Source organism: Dunckerocampus dactyliophorus, chromosome 1 (assembly GCF_027744805.1).
Source record: "Dunckerocampus dactyliophorus isolate RoL2022-P2 chromosome 1, RoL_Ddac_1.1, whole genome shotgun sequence".
Taxonomy (NCBI): Eukaryota; Metazoa; Chordata; class Actinopteri; order Syngnathiformes; family Syngnathidae; genus Dunckerocampus; species Dunckerocampus dactyliophorus.
In genome coordinates, this window is record NC_072819.1 from 12019760 (window position 1) to 12045995 (window position 26236).

The window sequence follows — 26236 nt, forward strand, 5'->3', positions numbered from 1 at the left end:
TTTATCAAAGCAAATGGAGGACCAGAGGCCAGAGTTCTTGTTGTCAAAGACATCAAGGACCTAGAAAGATATTGAGGTCTCCCAACATGGAGGAAAACAGCTTCAATATGCTACAAGAAGATCTACAATTGGACACTTTTTACTTTACAGATCACAAACAATTGGATATGGAAAAAGACATTGATCCAGACTCAAATTTTTTCTCTCACATTACAAACGACTGCCGTTATTATACGGAGGAGCAATACAACAGCTTCATCAACGACGACAAGTTATCCATCATCCACATAAACAGCAGAAGCTTGAACGCAAACTTTACTAATATTAAACAATATTTGAATCAATTCAAAGAACCTTTCAAAGTAATAGCAATCTCAGAAACTTGGATCAATGCTAACAAAGGAATGGACTTCGAGCTGGAAGGATATGAAATGACGTGTGCAAACAGGAACAATGCAAATAGAGGAGGTGTGGCCGTATACGTGGACAAACATCTGAACTACAAAATTGTAAAGAATATGTCATTTGTCATTGATAACATTTTAGAATGTGTAACAATCGAAATTTGTAAAGAAAAAAGCAAAAATGTGTTAATAAGTTTTGTGTATAGAACTCCAAAGTCAAAGATTGGAATATTTGAGGATTGGATTAAGACAACGTTTACAGACATAGGTCAAAAAACTATTTTTATATGTGGAGACTTCAATATTGACCTTTTGAACTCACACAAGTGCAAGGAAATAGACGACTTCACAGATACAATGTATAGTTTGAGTTTATATCCTAAAATCATTAGACCAAGCAGAATAACAGACCACTGTGCCACCCTCATCGATAATATATTCACCAATGACTTTGATAACAACACCATCAGTGGCCTGCTAATTAGTGACATCAGTGATCATCTTCCAGTGTTCACAATTTACAATGAACATTATAAGAAAAAACAGGTGGAGGCAAAAAAGACTTTTCAAAGATTGCGTACAGAGGACAGCATCCGTGCCTTCAGGAAAGGACTAGAAGAACAAAGTTGGGAGAGTGTCTACAGTGCAATAGATGTGGATGAGGCATATGACAGCTTCCTTGGTACTTATATGGCACTCTACGATAAGAACTGTCCCTGGCAAGAAAAGCCCAAGAAGCAAAAGAAAAACAACCAGCCATAGATGACAAAAGGACTAAAAAACGCCTGTAGAAGAAGAATACATTATACAGGACATTCATCATTCAACAAACTAAAGAAGCAGAACAAAAGTATAAGACTTACAAAAATAAGTTGACAACTATCTTGAGAGTGTGTAAGAGGGAATATTATAGTCATGTACTAAATAAGAACAAAAATAACATGAGAGCAACTTGGGGCATCTTAAATAGTATTATAAAGAACAACTTTAAGAAAGCAGACTATTTCCACTATTTCATGGTTGGAAACACTTACAGGAATGACATGAATGCGGTAGTTGAAATGTTTAATGATTATTTTGTAAATATTGGACAAAAACTGGAAGAAGAAATTCCAAAACAAGACACAATTGATGAAGGGAATGATATCATTGATAGGAATCTTAATTCTATGTTTCTGACTGCTGTAACCAAAAAGGAGATCACTGATATTGTTAAACATTTTAAGGCAAAAACATCAACTGATTGTCATGGAATCGAAATGGAAACAATTAAAAGGGTCATCAATGAGATCGCAGACCCGTTAACATATATTAGTAACTTATCATTTCAGACTGGAATATTTCCAAGCAAAATTAAAACAGCCAAGGTGGTTCCAATTTTCAAAAAAGGAGACAAACACCAATTTACAAATTATCGGCCAGTTTCCTTGTTACCACAATTCTCTAAAATTGTGGAGAAGCTATTTAATAATAGGTTGGACAAATTTATTAATTAGAATGAATTATTGGCTAGCAGTCAATATGGTTACAGAGCCAACATTTTAACTTCTATGGCACTGATCGAAATTACGGAAGAAATCACTACTGCTATGGACAATAGAAGATGCGCAGCAGCAGTATTCATGGATCTGACAAAAGTCTTCAATACAATTAATCACACTATCTTAATTTCAAAATTAGAAAGGTACGGAATTAGAGGTTTAGTCTTGAATTGGGTTAAAAGCTACCTAGCAAAGAGGAAACAATTTGTAAAGCAAGGAGAATATACATCTGGGAGTTTATACACCACGTGTGGAGTACCCCAGGGGTCCATACTGGGACCAAAACTGTTTAATTTGTATATCAACGGCATTTGTAAAGTAACAAAGGATGTAAAATTGGTCTTATTCGCGGATGATACCACCGCTTTCTGTTCTGGTGAAAGCACACAAGAAGTCATTACAAAGGTCAAGGATGAAATGGTCATATTAAAATCATGGTTTGACAGGAACAGATTATCCCTGAATTTAAGTAAAACTAAAATAATGCTATTCGGTAATAGCAGAAAGGATACGTACGACCAAATACAAATTAATGGAGTGGATATTGAAAAAGTGGAAAAATATAAATTCCTTGGGGTTGTAATAGATGAAAAAATGAGTTGGAAATCTCACATTAAATATATACAACAAAAGGTGGCGAGAAATATCTCTATATTGAATAAAGCAAAATATGTTCTTGACCAAAAATCACTCCACACTCTGTACTGTTCCTTAGTATTACCATATTTAATGTATTGTCTGGAGATATGGGGAAATAATTACAAAAGCAATCTTCACTCACTCACTGTACTCCAAAAAAGATCTGTGAGGATAATTCACAATGCCAAGTATAGAGAACATACAAACCCTTTATTTTTAAAATCACAGATATTAAAATTTGCAGATTTAGTACACTTTCAAACCGCTAGAATAATGTATAAAGTTAATAACAACTCATTACCCAAAAACCTAATAAAGTATTTTTCTATCAGAGAGGAGAAATATGATCTTAGAGGAAAATTAAACCTAAAACATTCATATGCGAGAACAACGCTGAAAACCCATAGCATTTCCGTATGTGGAATTAAATTATGGAACGGATTGAGTAAAGAACTCAAACAATGTACAGAAATGAGCAAATTCAAAAAACAATACAAGCAGTTGATGTTTGCTAAATACAAGGCAGAAGAGTCTTGATTGTTCTGTCAGGTTTGTTATTTTTTTTTTTTTTTTTGGTTTATAAAAAAAAGCTTTGTTCTTTATTTATTTAGTGTTGTTATTATTATTATTAATGTGTGTATATATATATATATATATATATATATATATATATATATATATATATACATACAAGATGTAGATTTGGATGGGGGGTAGGATTAAATAAGCTTTGCTTCTTCCTACTCCTTTTGGACACGTGGAACTGTGAAATAATGATTCTTGAGATATATTCCATTGTAACCTTCATGTTCAAATAAACTAAACCAAACCAAACCAAACCAAACCAATCTTTACCTCGCTGTCCTCAAAAGAGTGATTGGTTGCTTGAAGGTGTAGATGTACTGCTGATTGAGGACCACTAGAATTGTCCCTGCGATGTTGATAAAGCCTTTTTTGGAGCATTTGCTTAGTTTCCTCAATGTAGTGCTCTTTGCATTCCTCATCTTTACAGTGGATGGACTAGACCACATTGCTCTGTTTTTGGTTTGGAGCCTTGTCTTTAGGATGCACTAATTTTTGTCTCAGGGTATTTACTGGTTTAAAATAGGTTGGAATTTTGTGTTGCCATAAGATCCTCTGGAGTTTTTTGGAGACCCCAGCTACATAAAGGACTACCACTCCTCTCCTTTTTGCTTCTGTGGGCTTTTGGGTTTCTTTCCCTATTCTCTTCTTTTGACATTTGTTAAAAGCCCACCGCGAGTACCCACAGGTTTCACTGACGAAGCTCTTCGGATGAGGAGCGAAACGTCCGACACCTTCTTCACAGAAGTACAGATGACGTCTCAAGAAGCCTTTCCCTCGTTGGACCACTCGTGTACGACTGAGAGCCTACACAGACGCATTTTGATGATGGTTATCGATCCACGTACATGATATGACGATAATAGTTAAAAATATTAGGTAAAAAAAGATTGAATAATTAAGGTAATAAAAAGATATAAATAAAGGATCAGAAACATCAGTTAGTAAAAGACACCAGAAAATAGTGTTGTTTTTTTTCTTTATTTAAAACAGGGAATAGTTGAGGCATTTTTCATACGGTGTATGACCTAAACAGGAACTTTATTTTCAGCACTGGTCACTGTTCTCAGATCAACCAAAACACAACCAAACATAATTCTGTGTGGCGGTAACAGCTGCAACCGCACTAACTGAATGTCAGCTAATTACTCTGTGCCCTCGATTAAAACACTCTGTAATTCAACATTTAGGTTTAATTTGTCCACCCTCTGATACAATAATCAATACTATGTGAGCATTTGAGCACACTGCCAGACTCAATTTCACCTTTTTGACGTGAATTATGGGCTGTGATACAGGAGCACTGTCAACAATAGATGTTTCCTGGAACTCACGTTCCTTTCCAAAGGGTATATTATACAGCAGTGGTCCACAACCCCCGGGCCGCGGCCCGGTACGGGGCCGTGGGTCATTTGGTACCGGGCCGCACAGAAAGAAAAAATAATTTCCATTACAGTAGACGCCCCTACAAAGTAAATAATCCGTTCAGAGAACCTTTATGTTATAGGGATTTTATGTTATACGAAGCGTAAAATACATGTAAATAGCCTAATCCGTTCCAAGATCTTCCCAAGCTCACCCCTTTGGCACTTCAAAATATTCAAAGTCCACCAAATATGGTGGGAAAATATAAGAAAACATGAGCATAAACATAGTAGAGTAACATTCCAATATAAAATAGGGTAATAAATAAGATTACTGTAAATGAATAAGACTGAAAAACAAAAACAATCCTAACGTTCGCGAGATGTCTTGGTCAGGAGAGCAAATGGAGGCAGGAAGGAAAAGGAGGACTAGCCTGAGTCGAATCGTGACTCAAAGAGTCTAAGAGTCAGCTGGTCTCACAGACAAACGCACACACACTACACGATAATGCTGTGTGCAAAATTTTAATTTGTTACTTAACTTAATTGTTTAAGTTAGTTTAAGGGCGACTACAAAGAGGAAGGAGTTTGAAGGGACAAGCCTGTCTCTCACACAAACTCACGTACGTGCTGTATAACTCAGCCAATGAGATGAGAGCGTAGGCGGTGCCCCGATAATCAGCCAATGAGATGAGAGCGGAGGCGGTGCCCCGAAAATCAGCCAATGAGAGCGTGATGCATCAGAAGGCGTCACCGAGTGTTAGTCTGAACTTGCACCGACTTGAGGCATAAATAAAGTTGATTGGAAAAAAAAAAAGACTTGCACTGACTTGACGCTTTATGTTATATGGAATTTCTTCTGTAATACGAAGCAAAAACTTGACATAAATTCTTTATGTTCAGTGGAATTTATGTAAAAAGAGGTTTATGTTATGCGAGGTACTACTGTATTTAAATTTTTGTATGTTTTATTTTGAAAAGTGGCCGGATTCTCTCTGTTACATACGTCTCACTTGACGCATGTCCATTCCCACCATGCGATGAAGACGTTCGCATCTTCTTCCGCTGTGGAACACCCACGTCAACAAGATGGCCGCGGCGGTCCGTTGCAGAAGAAGATGTGATTGTCTTCATAAAATACACAAGAATGCACAGGCGACAGTGCGCAGGGATATGGCGGGAGACAAATATAACGCAGAGCGATTTGTGAGGTCAGATTTTTTTTTTGAGGAGCCATTTTTGTGATGCAAACTCTTTTGAACGCATATTGTTTGGAGAAGTCAAACTCTTTACTTAAATGGCTCCAGCAACTAAGTGGAACTATGTTCCTCGTTATGGATCTCCGACCAGAACTGGGATCACGGGACCAATTGGGGGAATAAGTCACTGTTGGGGATGGGGATGTCATACACCTTGATGTCAAAAAATCTGAAATATCCCTTTAAGTTGTCATAACAGCCTCACCCATTTTAAATGATACGCCATGTTAGTTATTGTATCATATGTAACAAGCTGCTGACAGAAGTTGCGCTTTACTTTATTGGGGTCATTTTTAACCTTTTAAAATACTTCCACATTTTTTAATATGTTTTAGTAGCCATTATGAGCCAAAAATTGAGTCGCATCTAAAGGGCATCCTAGCGCTCACCTCAGCTCCTTTGGATTGTGCAACTGCAGCAGGTGATTTTGTTAATGTGTAGCAAGTTTAGGTCTTCTCTTTAAAGTTAAACACATGTCATTTCCAATTTTTTAACAGAAATTAGGCTGATTTTGTTTCAAAATAGGCTATGTATAAAAAAAACAAACAAGACATTCTATGTAAAAATGTATGCTCAGCAGCAGTTGTGCCCCCCCATGTAGTCAGAATGGCACAACTCAGATGAAGGGTACCCTTTGCTGTCTTCAACTTCACTTGAGTAGTATTTGAAATTGTTGTATTTGATAGTTGTATCACTCTGACGTTTATAGAGTGAGGAAGCTTACCAAACCATAAATTAAGCCTGTTCATGTTTTTATTTTGCGCTAGCACGGCCATTTGTAAAAAAAAGTGTCTATATTTGGACATTGAAATGTTCCATGTAAAGCATGTCTACTTTTGTTGTAAAATTAAGAATATTTTCTCTGATAATTTTGTCGTGATTTCTACTTAGAATTAAAGAATGACGTCTGAAATTGCTTTCTAATGTGTTTTATTCAAATATTATCAGTGTAAAAAAAAAATATGTCGTGTAATCATTAGTGAAAAGTACATTACCTTCGTGTCCGCCTGCCGATGAAAATTTTGAAGAACATAATTCCATGGAAAAACAAACCCCATGATGATTACAATGGTATATATTCATGGAATAATTACTCAACTCTGCAACTAAAGTGATTTTTTGTGTATAAAAGAGTAAAATAAGATTATTTGAACAAAAGTCTAAAACACCCAAATTTCGTGTCCAGCCAGTTATGTACGTACACTTCGAGCTCACAGCCTAAATTGCGTATTGCTAGTAAATATTGAATTAGAAAATAAAAAGTGCCTTCTTGGGCCAAACAAAACTTGTGTCCTTCCGCCGGGTATTCACCAAATACGTGTTCAGCAGGGGAATGTTTCGTTGTGTCCACCATTTTGTGTTAGCGTAATGTACGTTCAGTCACGACCTCGGAGAAGCAGCATCATTCAATTCGACGAGCAATCGGCGGTTTAACAACCATTGTCAAGTCTAAGGTAAGATTTTTTCATTTTTATATATATTGGAGAAGATCTTTATGCACTTTGAAATGATTTTTTTCGTCGGGTGAGTTACAAATTTTGTGTTTATCGAGCAGTGTAACTCGTTTTGACAGCCGTTGTTTTTACCTCTCGTAGGTCGCCGTTCTTACCTCTCGTAGGTCGCCGTTCGTGTCCTGTGCACGAAGCGGCGAAAAAAAACATGCGAAGTGGGCAAAATTATTCATCATTACTAGTCGGATTTTACTTACTTTTATCCGTCATATTATATGTCGTTGACATTTATTCGAACCAAATAAATTCTAGCGTGTTTGTTGATAAATTGCTCCGTATTTAACCCAGAAGCGATCGGCGTGTCCCTCATGGGAGGTCAAAGATCGCCTTATAATTTTAGGTCTTTAGCATGATAATTCAAGAACCACTCACTCAGTGCATTTCACTGAATCCAATCTAGATCTCCATGTTCCATGCATGTGATGTGGCAGCATCGCAGAGGGTCCATATTTTTATTCCATACTTGGCTGGCTTTGATGGGATGTACTGCTTGAAAGAGCAGCGGCCCGGCCCCGGAAGGAGACCAGCTGTCTCATCGACACACACATCCCTCCCCATGTTGAAACATTTTCGGTGGAGGCTGTTCCACTTCTGCCACAAGTCACTAATGGGTGACAATTTATTGCTTTGGTGGCGCTGTGGCCTGGAAAGTTTATCATCAAAGCGTAATGCACGATTGATGTGAGCAAAGCGCCCGTGTGCCATTGTGTCATAAAATAGTGACCTTCCCCTTTTTTTATCCCAAATACTCACAGTTGCTTCATGTCGAGAGCGGTACATTCTTGCCAGGATCAGCAGCCCCATGTATTTCCACAGCTCCTCCACTGTGATGTTCTTCCAGCCAGTGATAGTGCGCTGTCCCTGCAAGTTTGTCATTTTGACAATCTGCTGGATAATGTTGTCCTGGAAAAACAGATTGAAAGCAGTCTTGGGGCTGCTGTTCCTGGCAATTGCAAATAGCGTTGGGCCAGGTGGTACGATAGGTGGCGGGATGAAGTGTCTCGAAACATCATTTGTAGAGGACCACACAATTTGTTTGTTTTTGGCAAACCATGGTGTGCTGACCTGATTCTGTTGTTGCTCCTCCGCTGCTTCTGCTGTAACCTCCTCAAAATCCTCCTCATCATCCTCTTCCTCCTCTCCTTCAAGTGGCTCATAATCATCATCATCGGAACTGGACAATGCACAGTCCTCTGACACATCATCCTCTTCATCCACTGAGTCTGTGAGAAATTCCTCCTCCAACACCATTCTTCTTGCCTCCTCAATAGAAATTCTTCTCGCCATTTCTGCTCACCATCAGTCACAGGGAGTAAAATGGCCTTTGAGCCGTTGTACCCAATATGAAGAGTTGTATACAAACCTGACCATTCACTGAACCAACACGAGGAGGAAAAATTCAAACATTCTACCAGTAAGAGTTGAGATTCAGTAAACAACTGCATTAATTCTCACGCTGCAGAGTCTCACATCAAATACCTTCTTGCGCCCTGCAGACAAGGCAGAGTCCTTTGAAGTGCATGGTCAGCCGCCGTCTGCAGAGGCCCGCGCGGCACACAAAAGTACAAGCACACACAGATACGCACACACGCTGGGTGACGTGAGAGTACGCGTGTTTATAACATTACAAAGGTCTATCCACGAGTTTGAAATTTTATCCAAAATGTAACACTTGGGGATCTGAGCCATGCACTTACGATTTGACTGCAGGGTCAATAGTCACTGGTTCCTGTTTCAGCAGGTAATTCTGAGCCTGGTAGTTCTGGTTTCCACCAAACCCTCCTCCCAATACCAGTGCTTGAGAGGGACATCTGGAATCCGTCCTTGTAGATGGTGTGGTCCAATCCCCTCTTGCCACTAATTCTCTCTCTCCCTCTTTCCCTTGCAGGCTAACTTTGAGGCTTTATTCCATTCTTTTGATCCTGAAGTTCAGTTCCAGTACTTCAAATCCTTCCGTCGGATCAGAATGAATTTCAGCAACACTTTGGCTGCGGCCAAAGCAAGACTACAACTTCACAAAACAGATTTCCACGGCAAAGAAATGCACCTCTATTTTGCCCAGGTGATATTGTATTTTTTTGTCATAAGTGTTGCCAAGACCTGCTAACATGTACGCATATTTAATACCAGCACGTATTTTGACCCTTAATTACACTTGGACTCTTTGCTGCTCTCTGGATACACATTTTGTTAAATTGAGACTTGCCAGTTTCGAGTTGCCAGACGATGCCAGACGAAGTGACAAGCTTTCTGCGAATTATAGCGCTCCCTTTATAATTGCCTCCTGCAGCCGCCATTCCTAGCAAGTGTTACACGGAGTTCACTTAATCACTTCAATTCAGTCAATGCAATTCAGTCAGTGCCTCAAAGCAAGCCATTCGTCTCTGCTGCTGCTATTGAACAACTTTAAAATGTAAAATTAAGATGTTGAATTTATCTAACGGTGTTGTTAGCCACTCGTCAAAGTTCATCTATTTGATGTGTGTGTTGCAAAATACTGTAGCGTCCTGATAGTCACACAGAGACTGACACTTTTCAAAGTTTTATTGCCAACCTTAGTGCTCAATTCCAACATAGTATATAGCTTAGCTCACTTGAAGTACTAATACAATTTCTTCAAGGTTAGCAGGTCTGTAGACTCATGGTTGTCTGCTTTTCCCCCACAGTCTGTCCATATTGGGAGTCCTCGACTCGAGCCTCCAAAGCCAGATAAGCAATTTCTGATCTCGCCACCCGCCTCACCTCCAGTCGGCTGGGAGCAGTCTCAGGACACCATGCCTGTCATCAACTACGACCTGCTGTGTGCAATCTCAAAGCTAGGACCAAGTACTGCAATTACTATATATCCATAATCACCTAGATATACCCTGTAATTTATTCTTTCCATTGCAATACTATAATACAGAAATGTCCAAACTACAGCACGGGGGCCTTTTGCAGTCCACAGCTCATTTTTTATTGGCATTCTAGAAATTAAACTACGAAAAAAAACAAAATAGCAACAATTTAAAAAAAAGACATGTAATAATAGGTGTTAATAATACCCTTTGTCACCTATAACACAAAGCTAACACAAAATTTTGTCTTTAAATACATATAAAACAACTTTTTTTAGCCGTTTTACAAAATAAAATGGTATCAAAATGGCCCCCGCAATGCGGCCCTCGGTGGAAAAAGTTTGGACAGCCCTGCTATAATATATTTGTATTCCACCATGAGAAAACCAGGGTGTGGTAAGAATTCATAATCATCTTTCCATGACTGCAATTATATTTTTTGCATGGATCACAAGTGTTTTCAATGTCCTGTTCAACAGCATATCAGCAGTACTCAGGAAGCAGACTAGCTCAGTTTTGATCAGCTGTAGTGTCACAAACAAATACATTTCTGCCACTACTGAAGTACAGTTTATGCTTTCCGCTGTCATGTCTGTGTAGTGTTTACTTATGCTTGTGATGCTCCATCGGAGTCATTGCATACTTTCCTTTAACCAAATCAAGTGCACCAACTGTGAAATGACCTTTAAAAGACAGCAGTTTGTGATTCCATTATTTTCGTTAGATAAACTAATTTCAGAAGGACATTACAGTTTCCATCAGGTATTGCTAATCAGATAATTACAACCACACATAGCCAGTGATGTACAATGCATCTAGAAATTATTCACAGCGCTGTTACCGTCTTGTTCCTTGTTCCTAAATTGATGACATTAATTTTTCACTTAAAATTCTACACACAATACCCCATAATGACAATGTGAAGAGTTTTTTGTGATTTTTGCAAACGTATTAAAATAAAAGAATAAGAAATGACATGTAAATAAGTACGTACTCACATTCTTTGCCATTAAGATGATAATTGAGCTCAGGTACATCCTTTTTCCATTGATCATATTTAAGATGCATGTACAGCTTAATTGGAATCCACCTTTGGTAAATTGAGGTTGATTTGGTATGATTTGGAAAGGCACACACCTGACAATGTAAACTCCCACAATTGACAGTGCATGTGAGAGCGCAATGACCTTACGGATGACTCCATCAGCAAGTCAAGTCTATTTTATTTACAGTATATAGCACAGCAGAAGATGTTTCTTCTGGGCACTTTATACATGGAGCAGAACCTTGAACAAATCTCAGGCTTTGTGGGCCGTCTGTGGAGTAGAGGAACACAGGGAAGCGAGAGAACGAAAACAGGGTAGAGGGGTTGAGCGACTGGGGGAGGGACCAGAAAATGATGGGCACAACTGTCATACTAACAACAGTAATAGTCCCATGATGAAAGCAACAACAGAAATGGTCTGCTCTCAGCACCACCGTCAGCGGTCACACCACCACCAATACCAATCAGACAGTGGCGTGTGGTGAGCTTCATGGCTGGTAGGCACTGACTCCATAGGGGTTTTTTTAATGTTAATATAGGTTGCTCATTCGGGTTGGGCATCGAGTCTCGAGCATTGATGCGAACCCGGACTAACATTCTGATACTCTCGAGGTCATTCAAATGTTATTATTTCAATTCCTAGTTTCGATGTCCACTTCGCCAACAAGAAGAAAAAGAAAACACAAACAAAGAAGAAGCTGGCGAGCACGACTAAAAACTTTTAACGTCATAAAAAAAGACTGCAGTTGGCTCAGTGCAACATTTGCAACACAATTATGTCATGTGAATGATATGAATGTTCACACATTCATGGTGTAGACGAGTACCTTGTCTTTCATGCGCTACGTCGGACTTCCTCTAAGCAATCAAAATCAGTGACGTCTGTCTCATGCCTATGTAATTGAGAGTTTCAGGATGTTAGCTGATGTGGAAGTTAAGTGTAAATCAGGGGTCTCAAACTCAATTTACCTGAGGGCGGCTGGGGGTAGTAGAGTCTGGGTGAGGCTGGGCCGCATCAAGTATTGGGAGTATGGCTCAGAATCACAGGATACCTCATGATACGATATGTGATACATGGCTCACGATAACGATAATACAGTATCTCGCTACGGTAATAGGGTGAACCAAATAAATAATTTCTTAGTGTATATTTTGCTGCATTCAGCTGGGCTAGGCTCCAGCTTACCCGTGACCCAATGAGGATAAGTGCTAATGAAAATGGGTGGAATTTCAGTAGCATATTTTAACCAGAATGCAAGAAGCAATGCTGCAAAACGAGTAAGACTGTTTTAATGCAACATAAGTGTGAACAGAATTATGGTTTAGGTGTGTGACAAACAGTAAAGCTATTTTAAAGTAATTAAAAAAACACAACATCTCATGTATTTCAAGTAGATCAACACAATAAAGTAGAAGGATAACAAAACAAAATAGTGTAATAGTGACATATTCACCAGAAAGAGACAAAATGACCACATAAGTTTGAGCAGCACGACAATGTAAAACGTAAACTAAACACATGTCTCTTGACTGAACAACACAACATTTAGCATTTCAATAGAAAAATAAAAAATTTTCTTACTAGGCACAGCTTTCTCCATGAGTGTGGTAACGAACGAGGTGGCTGTTAATGTCTGTCATGCCGCCCGTTTGTTGTATTTTCGTCAGACACTTCTTCTATGCTGCAGTGTCCTTATCCAGCGTTGTCTCGTCCTCACTATAAAAGCATAAGTGAGTCCACATTTTTTGTTTTAACTATGCTGGCGTATCTTTCCATTTAACTTCACAATTACGTTCCGTTTATCTTGTTCTGTGACGTCCACCCAATTTTCTGCTGTTCTGGTAAAGAGTTCTTCCGAGATGACATGTAAAATGGTGACTTGACGGAAACGGTGACTGAAGTTTATACCAGCTAGATTTTAATAATACTGATTTTTTTAAAATGATAAACGGCGAAAGGTATCGAGAATGCGTAGTTGGAGTTAGTATTGCAATAGTTGGATATATAGATATTTTGTCACAACCCTATTTGGGAGTGATGTTGGCTCCCAGCATGGTTTGTAAAAAGTTGCTGAAGTTACGTGTTTAGAGTTGTTTATTATTCCCCATAGTAGTATTTGCCCTACGTGTATTTACTTGCCTGTTATATGGTGTGCTGTCATTTTTTTGTTGTTGTTTAAGCACCTCAGTTGTAGGTAGTGTTCTGTCTAATGACCCCCCTGTTCATACTGTATCTCTCTGTGTCATACTCATTCTTAGTTCAGTGGTGGCTTATGCTTGCCCCGTATAAGTATCGTTCGGCTTGTTGTTAAGAGTTCTGGTTAGTCCAACTATTTGTGAAGCGGTAAATGTGTCACTGGAGGGGCTTTGGGTATGTGAGTTGGCGTCAGGGGGAGAGTGACAGTTATTCTGCCTACTGCGTTCTTGCTGATCCTTATGGCTGGGAGCAACCGGTTTGTTCATTAAAGCGATTGTAGATTGATCACCTCCTCGTCCTTTTTATATTGTCTGATAGACACTACAGCATGTATTTTCTGTTCAATGGTCGCATATTTTTGAAACTGTCAGACCATTAACTATAACAGCTGAAAGTAGCTTGCCTGCTTCCTTGTACAAATGTAACATGAACCTTTTGTACATCAGGAAGCCACGCTCTGTGGATGCACACACGGTTTACCTAGCAATTGAAGCGATCAGATAACTGTTAGATAGTCATCATTGAACCATGCGTGTTCATTTCAGATGAATGAATGGTGCGGTGGAAAGACAAGAAAAATGTTTTAGGTTTATAATATTGTTGAGAAAATAAGGAAGAAAGAAAGAAAATAAAATGAAAAAAACTTTGTGACCATGGAAGTTTGAATCGATATAGATTAGTACTTACCAAACTTCAAGTGTAATATAATGTTTCACCTTCCCTGGGCGCTGGACTTACTGCAGCCTCAGAAGCGTGCAGGTGCAAACTACTTAAGGCCAGATTTGACAAGGAAAACCCACATTTTATGGTTGCTCCACCCAGAGTACATGTCTTGAATGAAGGTGCATAGTGACAGACTTGCATAGAGGGGGAGAATCCCGCGCAACTAGAATCCGCTCAACTGTGCACCATTTTTCCCTTACATGCATGGGAGAATAGGGCCCACAGCACAACCATGGGCATGTGCAAAGCAATCCATTAAACTGCTGAGGAATGTAACAGTGCTTGTTTTGGGGCCATATTGCCCCATTACTGCAGATTAAGAGTTTAATGGCTAACTTAACCACCCGGTTTTGACCAGTTTGTATCAGTTTGTCTTGGCTATGTGCGCGTGAATGTGGGTGATAATCCTGCTAACAAAAGAAACAACCGGAATAAAAACTCCCTTGAAGGAGGGAATGTTATTGAATTTTCTATTCTTTTTGCTGTGATCTGTCAATTGCTTATGCTAACAAAACTCATCTCCAGGTGACAAGTACGAGCTCCACACAGCTACACCCACAACTCCCAGCGTTGTTGTCCATGTTTGCAAAGAGGAGCTTTGTGACAGCTCAGCTCAGGATGACAGTGACCCAAACAAGCAACAGCCCTCACGGCCCAAGATCATCCAGACGCGCCGGCCTGACTATACATCCAATGTCAAGCACTGAACATTTCTGGGTTAGAGCGGCAAAATATCCTTGTGATGTAATTGTTGCAGAGCAGAAGATGTTCTCTCAGAGGTTCAAAGGTTTGGGGATGGAAGGCACCTTAGAGTTGCTGCATTTTTCTGTTGCCAAGTCTGTTTTAGGAGGCAACCCAAGAATCAGATGTTACGTTTGTGTCCTGTGGGTTCAGTGTTCAGTTTAGTTAACAAATTATATGTACCGCTAATCATTTTGAGGTTTAGGGGTGGAGTACCAGTTTTGATTGTGTAAAATAATATGTAGATTATGTTCATGCTTGTCTTTATTTTTTACTGTTTTTATGGATTCATTAAATAGTTACGTTTGTGTGCTATTACAATGTGTTCATGAGAAAGAGCTTGTAACAGACAAGATCCACACACAACATGAGTTCACAACATCATTCTTGCAAACTTTACTCACATCTTGGGTGGAAAAAGCGAAGTGTGTGACTGTTCAATAAAATACAATAGCTACATATTATGCATGCATGTCAGATTTCCATAGTTGCTATTTCAGAGGTTGTGTGTGTGTGGTAATACATCTTTACCACTGTAACTGTGTGATGTGGTGTACAGTATGTATTGTCCCCATGTGTACTGCTTTACATTGTAATACTGCGCCAAAATGAGTACCGAATGTTAAGTGTTCTTCCTGTTGTCAATTCTACATGTTAAATGACATGGAAATATGTTTCTCTGTCATTTTCTAGTAATTTGAAAAGGAAGAGTTAGCACTGTATTGAGATTCATTCATTTTTAGAACTGCCCATTTTTCAATAACAGACAGCCTTCTGTTTTACACTCTGACAAGGTAACGCAGTATACAGAGTTATAAAATGTCTATTATATATTATTCTGATGTAGAGACAACTACAAGATGCTGTTGCTGAGCAAAGGTGCCATTAAAAGAAGGGAACTACTATAATGTGTGTTAATACATTGCAGCATGATACATTTCATGGCCATCCCAAGGTCAAGTTCTTGTTTGAATTTTTACATACACTAATCATTGGCATGTTAATTTTGGAGCAGATTTTTAAAATTTTTGTGTTTTTGCTGTCACACTCTCATACTGATCACTGGAAGTTCAACATGCCACTTAACGGCAAAGAACTCTCAGGATAAAAAAAACTAAATTGTTACTCTGTTAATGGCTGTTGAGACATTGACTCCTTTGAAGGTTTTTTTTTAATGTTAATCCAGGTTGCTCATTAAGGGACTTATTCTCCCATTTTCTAAACCATTTAATTGTTTTTCTGTATGTTAGGAGTTAAGCACATTTCCCTGATTTGTATTCTCTCATCCAGACTCCTGACACGGCCATCGTGCGGAAGCTGCGAATTAAGTCGGGCACGCATACACATGGAAATATATTGAAGCTGGCAAAATTATTTAGTTCATTTGCATTTATTGTGTGGTTAATTAATTTATTATATTCCCAGGCCTATAGTGCCAACTAGGCCCACTTCTTCTAAACAAGAAATCTTGTCAAGTTTTAATCTCGCAAGATCATGTGACATCCATCCACCCGTTTTCTCATTAGGGTCGGGGTCGGGGGGGTATGCTGGAGCCTATCCCAGCAGACTTTGGGCTGGTCGCCAGCCATTCTTAGGGCACATATAGACAACCAACCATTCACACTCACATCCATACCTATGAACAATTTAAGTCGCCAATTCACCTAAGATGCATGTTTTTGGAATGTGGGAGGAAACCGGAGTACCTGGAGAAAACCCAAGCACGCACCGGGAGAACATGCAAACTCCACACAGAGATGACCAAGCGGAGATTTTAAACCCAGGTCTTCCCGATCTCCTGACTGTGTGGCCAACATGCTATTTAACATCCTATTTAATATACAGTGGTGTGGGGAAAAGTGTTTGCCCCTTTCTGATTTCTTATATCTCTGCACGTTTGTCACACTAAAACATTTCAGATCATTAAACAAATTTAAATACCAGTCAAACCTGTCTTAGCGGCCACCTGTCTATAACGGCCACCTGCCTATAGCGGCCACTGAAAAATCCCCCGCAGAAAATTTGCATGTTATAGACCCTGTGTATAACAGTCACCTGTCTACCGCGGCCAGCGGTCACCCATTTTGTATCCCTTGGCCAATATCTGACCGCATATAGCGACCAAAATACGACTCAAGCAGAAGCTTCATGTGACGGTCACCTGCTGCTGCGCCCCGTTTTGTCGCTCTTTCTCTCTCTCTCTCCCACAGCTGGGCGTGCAGCAGGAGCAGGGACAACTGGACACACCAGCAGCTAATTAATCCTTCCCCTACTTAACACAAAGTAGGGGCAGCTGTGAGACGCCGGTTCCTTCCATGACAACTCAGTCTACGCACTCGCGGATCACCAAATCGTTCAAGCCCTTCCAGATTCGGCGTCTCCACAGCCGGGTGTTCCAGTTGTCCCTTGACCTAGCCGTTTGCAAATTCTCTTGTGTTTTTTAATCTTTTACTCGTGGGCTCCACAAGCTCCACAGTTCACTCTTGTGATTGCCTCCACACTGAAAAGCAATTAAAGAACTGCCATCCACTTACCTTGCTTCCACATTCTGTGGTCCTCCGCACACGCATCTGTAACACTTCATGCACGAAAAATAATCAACTCACATTTTAAACAAGAAACATGTAATAATGTTTTAAATGTGAAAAGATTATATTAAAACTTTTTTTATTAGAACTAAAATTTTCTTCAAAAAAGTTTAAGATCAGCCAACCAAATTCAAAAGCAAAATATTAAAAACAAACATAACAAAAGACAATACTAGCACAGCTTTGTTCTGTGGGTGGTGTAGAATAACAAGCCTAGTAGTTCTTTACAACTTTTAATCGCCGGCTTGGCTCTGCATCATATCATTCCAACTTCCTAATTCCTTTTCTCTCATTCATTCTCTCTACTGTTGGTCCCATCCGCAATCCCACAGTGCCCTCTCCTGGTCACCATGTAACAGTATATACAGTACACTAAGTCCTCTACTAACAAACATCCGACATGCGAACACTCGTAGATACGAACACAAGCCGACTGGTCTATTTTTTTCATGATTTTTTTCGAAAATTGCCATATTTTGTCATTTAAATTTTTTCAAAATACAAAGGCACTATTTTTGTATTGCGCGCCATTCCGCCGCTACGAATGGTGGGTAGCAGCATCCCTCCCGCGTGATCTTTCTCAGTTCATCTGCACTTGTCGCTGATAACATCTCGGAGCACGCCATTTGTACCCCATTCGATACTTTACAGAGACGTTTGTTATCCGTTATCATGGCTGATAAATCGAGTGCAAGTGCTAGTAGTAGTGGCAGGAAACGTCAAGCAATTTCTATGGAAACGAAGGTGGCCATCATCAGGAAGTTGAGAAAATGGCTAATGTAGCGTGCTTATGGAGTGAATCGCTCAACCTTCATCATAACATTTATCATTACGTATTATTATATCATTTTTATTATTGTTTTTTTCATTAATTATCCTCGTATAATATTACTACTGCATCCAAACTCATATTTACATACATACGCATATACTGAATATGTATACATGTACATGTAGTACCTATATACAGTAACTGGTAATATTACCTTTTCCCCGACTTAAGAACGATTCGACTTAAGAACGGTCGTCTGGAAGCAATTGTGTTCGTTAGTTGGGGACTTAGTGTATGTATCTGTAAACACAACAAGCTTCTAATCACATCATGTTAATATATGCGCGCACAAATTCAAAATGGCCGCCAACCTGTCTATAACAGCCACCTGTCTATAGCGGCCACTTTTGCCGTTTCCCTTTATTGGCCGCTATAGACAGGTTTGACTGTATTAGTCAATGACAACCTAAGTGACCGCAAAATGCAGATTTTAAATGAATTTTTTTATTATCCATCCTATTAATAATAAATAAGTTACCAGTCCAGGGTGTACCCTGCCTCTCGCCCGAAGTCAGCTGGAGACTATCCCAGCTGACTTCGAGCGAGAGGCAGGGTACACAACAGATGGCCCTGTGTGAAAAAGTGATTGCCCCCTAAACCTAATAACTGGTTGGGCCACCCTTATCAGCAACAACTGCAATCAAGCGTCTCTTACAGCTCTGTGGAAGAATTCAGCCACATTGGAGGGTTTTTCCAGCATGAACCCCCTTTTTAAAGTCATGCCACAGCATCTCAATAGGGTTCAGGTCAGGACTTTCACGAGGCCAAGTCTTCATTTTGTTTTTCTTCAGCCATTCAGAAGTGGACTTCCTGATGTGTTGTGGATAATTGTTCTGCTGCAGAACCCAAGTTCCTTTCAGCTTGAGGTCACGAACAAATAGCCGGAAATTTTCCTTCAAGATTTTTTGGTAGACAGCAGAATTCATGGTTCCATTTATCACAGTCCCAGACCATCACACTACCACCACCATATTTTACTGTTGATGTTCTTTTTCTGAAATGCGACGCTACTTTTACGCCAGATGTAACGGGACACACACCCTCCAAAAAGTTCAACTTTTGTCTGAGTATTTTCCCAAAGGTCTTGGAGATCATCAAGATATTTTAAAATTGAGATGAGCCTTAATGTTGTTTTTGTTCAGCAGTGGTTTTTGTCTTGGAACTCTGCCATGCAGGCAGTTTTTGCAGTGTCTTTCTTATGGTGGAGTCATGAACACTGACCACAAGTGAGGCCTGCAGTTCTTTGGATGTTGTTGTGGGGTCTTTTGTGGCCTCTTTGATAAGTCATTGCAGCAATTGACACATTTTCCAGTTAATCACAAAATAACACCGAATTGACCGAAGCCGAGGAGGCTTTTTCTAAACCTAAAGTATTATTTACCACTGTTTCTGTACTCACTCACACTGATCCTTCTTTGCAATTTGTTGTGGAGGTTGACGCATCGAATACAGGAATGGGAGCCGTCCTGTCCCAGCGTTCCCCGGTCGACCAGAGGCTCACATGTGCATTCTTCTCATGTCGCCTCACCACTGCTGAAGGGATCTACGATATGGGGAATCGGGAGCTGCGGCTCTCGTGCTCGCACTGCGGGAGTGGAGGCATTTTTTGGGGGGTGCGGTCCAACTATTTGTGGTGGTAACTGATCACAGGAACTTGGCTTATATCCGCACGGCACAGTGACTCAATTCTCGTCAGGCCCAATGGTCACTGTTCTTAACAAGATTCAACTTCTCTATAACATACAGGCCGGGATCATGGAACAACAAGCCTGACGCGTTGTCCGGATTTTTGGCCCGGCAGAAATTTCCCGGCAGAAAGTCCCCCGAAACCATTGTACCTGCAGCCCGGGTACTCGGCGCTCTCCAGTGGGAGGTGGAGACGAAGGTTTCAGAAGCAGCATCTGGCATGGAGCCGCTGGAGGGGTGCCTGGAGGGTAAGCTGTACATGCCACCAAGATGCGGCCCGAGATACTGCAGTGGGGCCACGCCTTCAGAATAGCAGTTCCTACATTGTTCCTGCATTGTTTTAGTTCCTTGCTCATCCCGTTCCATAATTTAATTCCGCATACTGAAATGCTGTGGGTTTTCATTGTTGTTCTCGCATATAAGTGTTTCGAGTTAAATTTTTCCCTAAGGTCATATTTCTCCTCCCTTATAGAGAAATACTGTATGACATTTTTGAGTAGCAAGTTATTGTTAACTTTATGCTTTATTTTAGCAGTTTGAAAATTTACTGGGCCGCACGGTGGTCTAGTGGTTAGCACATTGGCCAATACAGGAACAGCCTGGAGATCGGGAAGACCTGGGTTCGATTCTCCCCTGGGCATTTCTGTGTGGAGTTTGCATGTTCTCCCCGTGTGCGCGTGGGTTTTCTCCGGGCACTCCGGCTTCCTCCCACATTCCAACATGCAGGTGAGGTTAATTGGCGACTCTAAATTGCCCATAGGTATGAATGTGAGTGTGAATGGTTGTTTGTCTATATGTGCCCTGCGATTGGCTGGCGACCAGGGTGTATCCCGTCTGTCGCCCGAAGTCAGCTGGGATAGGCTCCAGCATGCCCCCGCGACCCTAATGAGGATGAAGCGGTATAGAAAATGGATGGATGGATGAAAATTTACTAAATCAGCAAATTTTAATATCTGTGATTTTAAAATAAAGTACAATAAGTATGTTCTCTATGTGCGGCATTATGAATTATCCTCACCAATCCTTTTTGCAGTACATTGAGTGAGTGAAGATTGCTTTTATAATCATTACCCCATATCTTCACACAATATGGTAATACAGAAATTTATTTTCAAGAGGCTGGACATTTTCATTCACTCTTTCAATGTCCACTCCATCTATTTGTATTTGGTCGTATGTATCCTTTCTGCTATTTCCAATTAGCATTATTTTAGTTTTACTTAAGTTCAAGGATAATCTGTTTTTATCAAACCATGTTTAATATGACCATTTAATTCTTGACCTTTTTAATTAGTTCTTGTGTGCTTTCCCCAGAAAAAAAGGCAGCGATATCATCTGCAAAAAATACCAACTTTAAGTCCTTTGTCACTTTACAAATGTCGTTGATATACAAACTGAACAGTTTTGGTCCCAATATTGACCACATACTCCGCATGTGATATTTAAACTTGCAGATGTGTATTCTCCTAGCTTTACAAATTGCTTCCTGTTTGCTAGCTAGCTTTTAACCCAATTCAAAACGAATCCTCTGATTCCTTACCTTTCTAATTTTGTTGTTAAAATATTGTGATTAATTGTATCGAAGGCTTTTTGTCACGCTTTGCTTGTCGCTTTGCTGCCGCCTGTCTGCCATTTGTCCGCAGTGCTCCTCAGCCGGTGTGGGCGGAGACGCCAGAGCGCACCTGCGGGCAATCAGCAATTTGGACTCCTCTTAAGCAAGGCAGCAGCACCTGATCCTTGCCAGATTGTACTTCCTGACCTCCTGTTCCTTGCTCCCGCTCAGTCCGGGTCCACTACCCTTACCCTGCTTTCTGGCTCATTACCTTTGCTTGCATTTACCTGCTCTGTACTACCTTAGTGTTTTCCTGTTGGTTTGCCTTCAGTGTTTTTTGTTGTTACTTCTAGTTTTTTCCCTAACAGCCTTCTGCTGTCAGTGTTTTGTGTTTCTTACCAGTAGTGGATTTTCCTTTGTTTGTACTTTGCCTGTTTGGACACCTTTTGTTATTAAACTTTATTTTGTATTTAGAAGTTGCCCTAGTCTTGCGTTGGGATCCTATTTTTTTTGCTGTGGCATCCGCCACTCCTGACACTTTTTTAAGATCCATGATCCTGCAGCTGCACAATTTCTGTGGTCTATAGCAATAGTAATTTCCTCCGTGATTTTAATCAGTGCCATAAAAGTTGAAATGTTAGTTCTGTATCCGTATTGACTACCTACTAGTAATTCATTCTTATTAATACATTTGTCCAACCTGTTATTAAATGGCTTATCGATCATTTTAAAAAATTGGGTTAATAAGGAAAATGGTCTGTAATTTGTAAATTGGTGTTTGTCTTGTTTTTTTTTTAAAAATTGGAACTACTTTAGTAGTTGATGAAAATGATTTGTTACTGATATATCTCATTGATAACCCTTTTTATTGTTTCCATTTTGATTCCATTACAATCAGTTGATGTTTTTGTCAGTGATTTCCTTTTTAGTTACATTACTGAGAAACATGGACTTAAGATTCCTATCTATGGTTTCATTCCATTCCTCCATTGTCCAGAGTTTTCGAATTTCTTCTTCCAGTTTTGGTCCAATATTTACAAAATAGTTGAACATTTCAACTACCTCATTCATACCATCCTTATTAATGTTTCCAACCATAAAAATGTGAGGGTAGTCTGCTTTCTTTGTACTGTTCCTTATAATACTATTTAAGATACCCCAAGTTGCTCTAATGTTATTTGTATTCTTATCTAGTAATTGACTGTAATATTCCCTCTTGCACACTCTCAAGATTGTTGTCAACTGTCAAGTCTTATATTTTTTTCTGCTTCTTTAGTTTGTTGAATGATGAATGTCCTGTATAATGTATTCTTCTTAGAGGCATTTTTTAGTCCTTTTGTCCTCCATGGCTGATTGTTTTTCTTTTGCTTCTTAGACTTTTCTTGCCAGGGAGTTTTTATCGTAGCGCTCCATATGAGTGCATAGAAAGTGATCATATGCTTCACACACATCTTTTGCGCTGTAGACACTCTTTGTTCTTCTAGATCTTTCCTGAAAGCACTGACGCTATCCTCTGTGCGTAGTCATTGAAACGTCTTTTTAGCCACCAACTGTCTTTTATTATAATGTTCATTATAAATTATAAACACTGGAAGATGATCACTGATGTCATTGATTAGCAGGCCACTAGTTGTGGTATTATCAAAATCATTGGTGAATATATTATCGATAAGGGTGACACAGTGGTTATTCTCTAATTAATTTATTTTCTAATAATTTTTAGGATAGAGACTCAAACTATACATTGTGTTTATGAAGTCATCTATTTTCTTATACTTATGTGGATTCTGAAGATCAATATTGAAGTCTCCATATATAAAAATAGTTTTTTCACCTATGTCTGTAAAGGTTGTCTTAATCCAGTCCTCAAACATTCCAATCCTTGACTTTGGAGTTCTATACACACAACTTATTAACACAGTTTTGCTTTTATCTTTACAGATTTCAATCGTTATACATTGTAGGATGTTGTCAATAACAAATGACATATTCTTCACCATTTTTTAGTTCAGATGTTTATCGACGTACACAGCCACACCTCCTCCACTTGAATTGTTCCGGTTTCCACAACTCATTTCATATCCTTCCAGCTCAAAGTCCATACCTTTGTTAGCATTAATCCAGGTTTCTGAGATTGCAATTACTTTAAAGGGTTCCTTGAATTGGTTCAAATATTGTTTGATGTTGTTAAAGTTTGCATACATGTTTCTGCTGTTTGTGTGGATAATTGACAACTTTTTGCCGATATTAAGATTACTGTTGTATTGCTGATTACGGATCTATGTATTTTTCCAAATCCAGTTGTTTGTGACCTGTGAGTGAACAAAAGGTGTCCAATTGTACATCTTCTTGTGGTATAGTAAAGCTGTTTTCCTTTTCCATGTTGGGATTAGACCTCAGTATTTATCTAGATCGTTGATGTCTTTGACAGTAAGAACTCTGGCCTCTGGTCCTCCAATTAATTTAATTAAGATTTTTCAATTTGCACTCCAAGTACCTTGGATCCTTCCTTGCTTCATGTGCTTTCTTGGCGATTTCAGCATTGCACTTTGTCAGATGGTCATTCATGTAGACGTTTGTACCTTTCAGCTTCTTTCCTTGTTTCAGCAGTCTTGAATTTCCTGGTAGTGAATTTGACGATGACGACGGGTGTAGTGTGCTGTGCTGCCATACAGTGGGATACAAGTAGGGATAGTTTGGATGTCTACGTCCACCTCCTTAGATTGCAAAAAGGTGACAAATTGTTGCTCCGTTGAAGTAACATCCATTTCGTCTGGTTTGTCCTTATTCGCAACTGTCCTGGCATAGGACTTAGGTTTGATCCGAAGCCCCGTCACAACCACATAATTTATTCGCGTGTTCTGATCCATGTCATCAATGGTGGTTTTCAGTTGCTCAATGATTTTGTCTTTTTCTTCAGTCTCTTTTTTGAGAGTGCCTCTCAGTGCTGCACTACTTTCCTGTAATTCTTTGTTCTCCACGCTCAGACCTTGAACTTCATCCGTCAAGTCCTGGACCTTCTGCATTAATGAGCCCATGTTTTTTTGCATGGGATCCAGCTTCATTACCTTCTCCTCAATATGCTACAGCCTCTTGTCAAATTTCAGTAGCATTTGCGCTAGGATATCTTCATGCTTTTGTGTTAGGCTATCTTCTTGCTTTTCCACGATTTCCTGCAACTTCTTCGAATCTTTCCCCATTTGTAAATCAACATGATTAGTCAGTTGACGCTTCCAATACAAGCATGTACAAGCATGTACTCATCGTCAGGTCTCGGTGACCTTCCATGCCTTTAACCGAATCCAGAGTGCTTCGAGCTGAAATGCTCGAGCCACCATCAGATCCGCTTCTTTTCTCTTCATCTCAAGTGTTGTCAGTTAGTCGTTGGCTTGTTTTACACTGCCTTCGGTGTTTAATATTTGTTGTAACAGCAAGTTTGTGTCTCTCACCAGTCCTTGTTACACCCGGAGATATCTCCTCAAGAAGATGAGGCCGCGGCTAGCTTGACAGCTTGCCCCTAACGTTTGTTTGGGTGAGTTCACTCCACTCCCTGTCCGAATTAAAACAGAGGTCTCAGCACTCACTTCTAGAGTTGTAATCACAAGCTATGGTCAGGAATAGTCACAAAAAGTTTAAAATGGAGCTCTCTCCATGAGCGTCCTTTCTGTACAACAGGAAGTGACGAATTTGGATTGTAGTTGCAGTATTAATATAGCAATTTAAACAAAATAAAAATGACTTTTCAGCTGAACACTTGTGACAGCTCTGCTTGAGGCGCTCGTGTCGGATGACGTCACTTCTGTCATCCGGTTTGATGAAGTGATCATTTGCGCGCAGGAAAATACAAGAACCCATAGGCCCATATACAGCATTTTTTAAATCGGTTTTCATTATAGGGAAAAAAAACGATACCAATATTGACCAATAATATCAGTGGGCTGATATTATTGGACATCCCTAGGTTTCATCCATCCATTTTCTATACCACTTCTCCTCATTAGGGTCGCGGGGGTATGCTGGAGCCTATGCCAGCTGACTTCAGGCGACAGGCTGGGTACACCCTGGACTGGTCGCCAGCCAATTGCAGGGCACATATAGACAAACAATCATTCACACTCACATTCATACCTATGGACAATTTAGAGTCGCCAATTAACATAACATGCATGTTTTTGGAATGTTGGAGAAACTGGACAACCCGGAGAAAACCCACGCACGCATGGGGAAAACATGCAAACTCCACACAGAAATGCCCAATGGAGATTCGAACCCAGGTCTTCCCGATCTAATGACTGTGCCTGTGTGGCCAGCATGGGTTTCAGTACATGGTATATCCGAGGAGTTGAATCAGAGCAACTGAACATGGACCTGCGTGAGAGGTGATATCTTTAAGTACATCAAGCTAGTCCAGTTACTCTCATTCAACTCCTCGGATATACAATGTACTGAAAACTAGGGATGTCCCGATATTGGCATAAAAATGTCAGTATTGGTCAATATCAATCAATAGTGGTATCTGGTTTTAAAAATGCTGTATATAGCGGACTCCTCATTCGTGGTGGTATTGTTCTGTCCAATTTGGCTGATTTGAGAATATATTGTTAAAAATAAGCATCACGTGACTGTATGACTGAATGTGTGTTCATTAAAGATTAGGACAATTCTTATGACAAGTATGATGTTAAAAAATGCATGTCTTTGAAATGCCTGATACATAATTATGATGGAAAATCGA

The 26236-nt window shown here is 39.7% G+C and overlaps 1 protein-coding gene across 2 annotated transcripts in view; it reads left to right on the plus strand.

Moving 5' to 3' along the window:
* Positions 1-17384, plus strand: part of LOC129185425 (calcipressin-1-like) — a 30030-nt gene extending 12646 nt beyond the window's left edge. For both annotated transcript variants that reach the window (XM_054782503.1, XM_054782512.1), the window contains 3 exons: positions 9189-9362; positions 9967-10126; positions 14628-17384. In XM_054782503.1, the coding sequence (XP_054638478.1) occupies positions 9189-9362; positions 9967-10126; positions 14628-14809 (516 nt within the window). In that variant the 3' untranslated portion in view covers positions 14810-17384. The remainder of the gene's footprint in view (positions 1-9188; positions 9363-9966; positions 10127-14627) is intronic.
* The last annotated feature ends 8852 nt before the right edge of the window (positions 17385-26236 follow it).